The sequence below is a fragment of the Lactuca serriola genome, chromosome 8, assembly GCF_051521515.1.
Source record: "Lactuca serriola cultivar US96UC23 chromosome 8, Lser_US96UC23_V15, whole genome shotgun sequence".
Taxonomy (NCBI): Eukaryota; Viridiplantae; Streptophyta; class Magnoliopsida; order Asterales; family Asteraceae; genus Lactuca; species Lactuca serriola.
The window spans coordinates 24,015,422-24,021,421 of NC_136415.1; the positions used below are offsets into that span (position 1 = coordinate 24,015,422).

At 34.8% G+C, this 6,000-nt stretch overlaps 1 protein-coding gene across 1 annotated transcript; it reads left to right on the forward strand.

The window, feature by feature from the left end:
- The first annotated feature begins 1,423 nt into the window (after nt 1-1,423).
- Nucleotides 1,424-3,655, forward strand: LOC145070625 (metal tolerance protein 11-like). Its single transcript, XM_079017581.1, has 6 exons — nt 1,424-1,730; nt 2,132-2,241; nt 2,325-2,570; nt 2,657-2,737; nt 2,825-3,058; nt 3,145-3,655. The coding sequence occupies exons 1-6, from the start codon at nt 1,541-1,543 to the stop codon at nt 3,490-3,492; spliced, it is 1,209 nt and encodes a 402-aa protein (XP_078873707.1). The 5' UTR covers nt 1,424-1,540; the 3' UTR covers nt 3,493-3,655.
- The last annotated feature ends 2,345 nt before the right edge of the window (nt 3,656-6,000 follow it).

The following is a 6,000-nucleotide window of genomic DNA, read 5'->3' on the forward strand; positions in this document are numbered from 1 at the left end:
TTAATTTGATATTTTCTATTGACTCATGACTTACGTATCAGTATTTAATCATAATAAAAAAATAGTTTTACATGAAACCGTTTGTGGTAATCGTGTATGTGCTAAATTGTTCATATAATCTTCATAAATTTATCCAATTTTGCATCGTATTGCTTCCACATCCTTCTTTTTAATAGCTTTTTCATTGTTTCAAGATATTCTAAAGTGTAACCTAGTGGTAAAATTCTATTAACTATAATGGTATGGAGTATGGAATAATGCTTTTCAAGACAGCAAAGCAACCACTTATGTCGATTAATTGGTCATTAAAACTATTTAATAATTTATCTTCTTTGTTTTTCAGTATCAGGCCTTAGGACAAAAACTAATTATTTGTAATATTTCAGTATCAGGCCTATGCAACATTTTTTTTTTTAATTTTAAATTTAAGGCTTGCTAAAATATTGTTTTACTTGGACATATTGGATGGTTAAAGTTTTTATTCATATAAGTTATGAGTTTCTGTTTATTTTATTTTGAAAGATACAGTAAATTATAGTTTTGGTCTATGTTGTTTACTTTTAAAAAAAAAAATTAGTAGAACTTTCTAATTTTTGACATAATGGTATTCGCTTTTGGTCCTAAATCTTTGGGGTTGTTTTTTTCGATAAATGCTGGTTATATTTATTTTGGTCCCAAATCTTTGGGATGCTGTTTCCAATAAACATTGGTTACATTTATGTTATCTGTACTAACTGATTTATGGATGAGTGATTATCCTATCGTTTATAAAAGTTGCATGCATAGTCCTTGTCGTTTATAGATTTATGGATGAATGATTACCCCTATGGTTTATAAAAGTTGCATGCATAGTCCTTGTTGTTTATAGATTTAGGATTTCATTTTTTTTTTCTATATGGAATTTATAGAAATGCTCTTAGATGTATATAAGTTCTAACAATTTTAGTTCGAGGGCAAAAAGATGGGAAATCTCATCATTTTACATGTACTTAAAGAAGATTTTAGATGTTAACCACTTTAACTTGTTAGAACCAGGTTGGACGAGAGAAAAAGCAGAACCGAAATTAAACAAAAACTGAAATCAAGGTATTCGGTTCGATTCTTGGTTATTCATTTCCTACTAAATTGGTTCTCAGTTCTTTGGTTCTCGATCTGGGTCCAAACAGATGCTCATCCCTGATTAGATACTAACCTGTCTTAGGAACCACCGATGCAACTTTTAGAAACCACATGGATGATCCATATCAAAACTTAAAAAGTTGGACTAAAACTTCATATAGATATAAATCACAGGGGCCAAACTGTAACCACCCACGTTTTCCGAACAAAGACAAAGGACAACCACGTGTGTCTGGCCATCCTAGCGCGTGTATATCACGCGCATTTCGTGCCTCTTCAGTTTTACTTTCCCTGCCATCTTTCTTTGCTTCAATGTTTATAATACATCCCCACTCTGTTTGTGCGGTGGAGTACATGCAGATTCAAATATCGAACCCTTCGTTTCTCCTTTTTCGGTTTCCGATCTGTTATACCGGAGACAATGGTGGAGACGGCAAGCGGAGAAGGAGATCACGCTGTTGAACATGAGTTATTGCTCTTGAACGATGCCAATATCAGCGGAGGCGGTGGTTGCGACGGCTCCTGGAGGTTGAACTTCGATGGATTTCAGTTTTCTTTCGAGCATAAGGAGAAACCTCCTCGACGACTCCATGACTATCTCAGGGTATCAGGTGCTAATAAACAAACCAGTTTCTGATCACCATTGCCGTTTCCATTTGATTACATTAGAAAACGATGATAGTTTCTCACGGATCATCGTTTTGATTTGATTCGTTTCTTCCGCTTTGATCCGTATTACTTAATAGATTAATATCTCACCTCGTTTGCATTCATAGTGTGTTTAAGTTCATCATGAATAGCATAGGTTTACCATTAAATTGAAGGATTTATCAAAATTGGATTGATATGCTAAAATTTTCCAATCAAACATAAACTTTTGGGCAAAAAATCTTCAATTCCGTTCAATCTGTATTCAAGCTTTACATTTCTGTGCTCATGAACATTAGGCAAAAATTCTTTAATGCTGTTTTGTTACATTTTTTTTTTTTTCCATTTACTTCAACTTTCTCAGGGTCAGAAAACCATGTGGCAGAATATTATCAACAACAGGTAGAGATGCTGGAGGGCTTTACAGAAATGGATGCCTTAGCAGAACGTGGTTTTGTACCTCGTATGTCTGCAGTATGTATTCCATTTTCAAATGACCTAAAAAGCTCTAATAATTTGCCATTAGAATGTGTAATGTTGATAGTTTTGACTCGCAGGAAGAAAAGGAAAGCTTAGCACGAAGGGAGACACTTGCCATCAACATATCTAATGTTGCAAACATGATTCTTTTCATTGCAAAAGTTTACGCCTCCATTAAAAGTGGTTCATTGGCCATAATAGCCTCCACATTAGACTCACTTCTTGATCTCTTATCAGGATTTATCCTCTGGTTTACAGCTTTCTCCATGCAGATTCCAAACCCTTATCTATATCCAATCGGAAAAAGACGAATGCAACCTTTGGTTAATTAGTCATTCAATCTCACTTTTTCTCTTTCTTCATAACTAATCTAGATATCCCTACATCTCATCTGAATTCATATTTTCAGGGAATACTTGTCTTTGCCTCGGTTATGGCAACTCTTGGACTGCAGATAATTTTGGAGTCTGTGCGCACATTAGCATCAAATGTAAGCAAACAAATTACTAACATTAGTTCAATTACATTTTTTTTTTAAATTCCTTTACACATAGAATTTTCCATGATACTATTCCAGGAGAATGGGTTTAGCTTAACCAAGGAGCAAGAACAATGGGCTCTTGGCATTATGCTTTGTGTGACCTTAGTCAAACTTGTGTTATGTATATATTGTCGATCATTCACAAATGAGATTGTGAAAGCCTATGCTCAAGATCATTTCTTTGATGTGGTCACAAATCTCATCGGCTTAATAGCTGTCCTACTTGCTAATTATATCAGTGACTGGATGGACCCTGTTGGAGCTATAATAGTATAACTTCTTTTCACTCCTTTAATCCCCCTTCGTTTAAAAAAAACAGGTTGTACATAGTAACAGGTTGTGTTGTGTGGTGACAGCTGGCAATGTATACGATCAGGACTTGGTCTGTAACAGTGGTGGAGAATGTGAATTCCCTTGTTGGGAAATCAGCAGCACCTGAATATCTACAGAAGCTTACGTATTTGTGTTGGAATCACCACAAGGCAATCAGACACATAGACACTGTAAGGGCTTATACGTTTGGATCTCATTACTTTGTGGAGGTGGACATTGTTCTACCCTTTGATATGCCTTTACAAACAGCTCATGATATTGGTGAAGCATTACAAGAAAAGCTTGAGTTATTACCTGAGATTGAACGCGCTTTTGTTCATCTTGATTATGAGTTTTCTCATAAACCCGAGCATGCACACACACATCTCTAAAAATAAACCCTAATCACAGGGAACTTTTCTATGTATTCATGATATATCTTTCAGGAGGTAATATTGATGTGTGTATGAAACTATGATGAAGGGAAAATCACCGGTTTCTAGCGTATAATTAACCATAGGAATCTAATGTGAGAGAAGCATTGGAGTTATTTAATCCAGACTTTTCATCTCATTTATCACGTGCGAGGATGATAATTGGAAACTTGGCTAAAAATGGTGTTGAAAATCATTGCAAGTATTTTGAAAAACTTATATAATTTCCTAAATCGTTAAGAAAACATTGGATTCTCTTGGTAATAGTTTGTAATAGTAGTAGATTTTTGAGTGCCTTTAAAGATACAAGCAATGAAGCAAATGTTCTTTATGGTTTCATTTGTAACAATCACAGTTAAAATTTTAAATTTAAAAACAACTAAAATACTTTATAATCATCGACTAAAATACAACGTGATTGATGAAGATAGGAATCAATGCATGTGATTTAAAAGAATGTTAGTATTTTTCATATTTTGTATGTCAAATTTGTTCATATTTACATTGAAAAAAAAATCATCACGAATTTTGTAGATGAAACGAGCATTTAATGTTAGTCAAAAAATTGTGGATGAAGTCCAAAATCTTTTTAGTTTGCACCAATGGTCCAAAAACAAAAACATTTTGTGGTTTTGGTCCCTGTCAAACATAAAAAGACTATAATACCCTTTTAATTTGTTTTTTTCATTTTTTATATTCACTTTATACTTTTATAATTTTATAACTAGAAATAAAAGAAAAATAAACCCTACCCATTAACCACCCCAACCTATGGTACCCTCTCTCTCTCTCTCTCTCTCTCTCTCTCTCTCTCTCTCTCATACACACGACTGGAAAAAAAATGTATCGATTCTTTTTCACTTTCACATTCTCGCTCAAGAAATCCGCGATCTTGCTCCCTTGTGCAATTTCGATGAAGAAAAATACCGACAATGTCTCTTTTCTCCTGTGGTTTTCCTTCTAAGCACTTATGTGTGTGTATTTTATATGTGTATGTATTATATGTGCCACGGTTTCTTCCTGTATCATCACAAATAGTAAGATCCAATAACCTTCAAATCAATGCTATTAAGATATAGAAAAAACCCTACAAATAAATACCATGAATCTTGATTTTGAAAATTTAAAACCCTTAATTAGTTCATACGAAACCCTAACTCAAAATGGGTTCACTGGAAAACAACGAATAAGAAGGAGGCAATATGTTACTGCCATGGTTTCTGGTGTGATTTAGTTTCAGATTTGGTCTGCTATCTAGGTTGATCGGAAGTGTGTAAGGTTTTGCTAGTGAGAAAATTGGAAATTATGGTTGCTGTGAGGGGGCGACAACAAAGGGGGTGAGGAATGAGGAGATAAGGTATATAATGTGGGGAAAAGAAGAGATCCTTTACAATCTTTGGTTTCTAAAACTCATATTTGCAGCAAACTGAAGAACCAGGCCATCGATTTCTCTACAGGGTGTGAAGAGGATGGAGATTATGGAGGAATAGTTCATCGGAGGTGGGATTACATCAACAGTAAGGGTGCAAAGGGTCTTATCAGTGAGAAACCTTACCTTCATCTTTGCACCAACTGTGAGGCTGTGGAGGGATTTATCTAGGCCTGACAATGGAGCGGGTTTTGACCCTGATCCGATCCAAACCCTTAACAATTATATGGGTGTGGAGCATAGTTTTTGATCCGTTTACGCGTTAACGACCCGTACCCGCTAACCCTTTTATTAAAAGGGTCGGGTATGGATCATCATCGATCCGCTCCATTTATAACCCGCCCCATATAAATTTTAGAAATATAAATTTATATTTTATATTACCTAAAGTTTACATTAAATTCCAATCAGAAGTCCAAAGAGAAAAGCCCAAAGACTAAATTGTTTTTACATAGGACTCGAGGACTCGACTTCTAGACTTCCAATCTTCTCCCAAGAGTCATGATTTCAATTCATTTATATTTCATCATGTAATCACCAATTTCATTTATAAATCAATAAGGTCATTTATCAACTGAAAGAAATTTTGTAATTGCTATTCTCTATCAATGCAATCGACGATCAAAAACCGATTGGAAGTAACTAAAATAATGATTTTAATTCCAATAGAAAGTCCTCGAGTACATAATGTGTTTTCTAAATCAAAACTTAGTTTTATTTAATAAATTTTATTTTATGCTTTAAGTAAAATGTGTTTGATTATTCAAAAAACCTACGGGTTACGGGGCGGGTTTGGATATCTGCTAATTCGGTGGATAAGGGTATGAGTCTGATTATTCAAAACCCTGTGGGTTACGGAGTGGGTTTGGATCGGATTTTGAAATTTGTTAAAAGGGTTTGGATCAAGGTCAATTCGCGCCAAACCCGCCTCATTGCCAGGTCTAGATTTATCTACGAAAGAACAAAATGTCGTCCGCAACAATTTTTGTATACCTTGTCGGAAACCCAGAAAAGGATGGTTGGAGAGGATGAGGAGG

Bases quoted from the DNA above. Each gene is read 5' to 3' on its own strand.
- LOC145070625 (XM_079017581.1), top strand. From the start codon at position 1,541: ATGGTGGAGACGGCAAGCGGAGAAGGAGATCACGCTGTTGAACATGAG. The intron at 1,731-2,131 runs GTGCTAATAAAC...CAACTTTCTCAG, and splicing joins TGACTATCTCAGGGTATCAG to GGTCAGAAAACCATGTGGCA. The intron at 2,242-2,324 runs GTATGTATTCCA...TTTGACTCGCAG, and splicing joins TTGTACCTCGTATGTCTGCA to GAAGAAAAGGAAAGCTTAGC.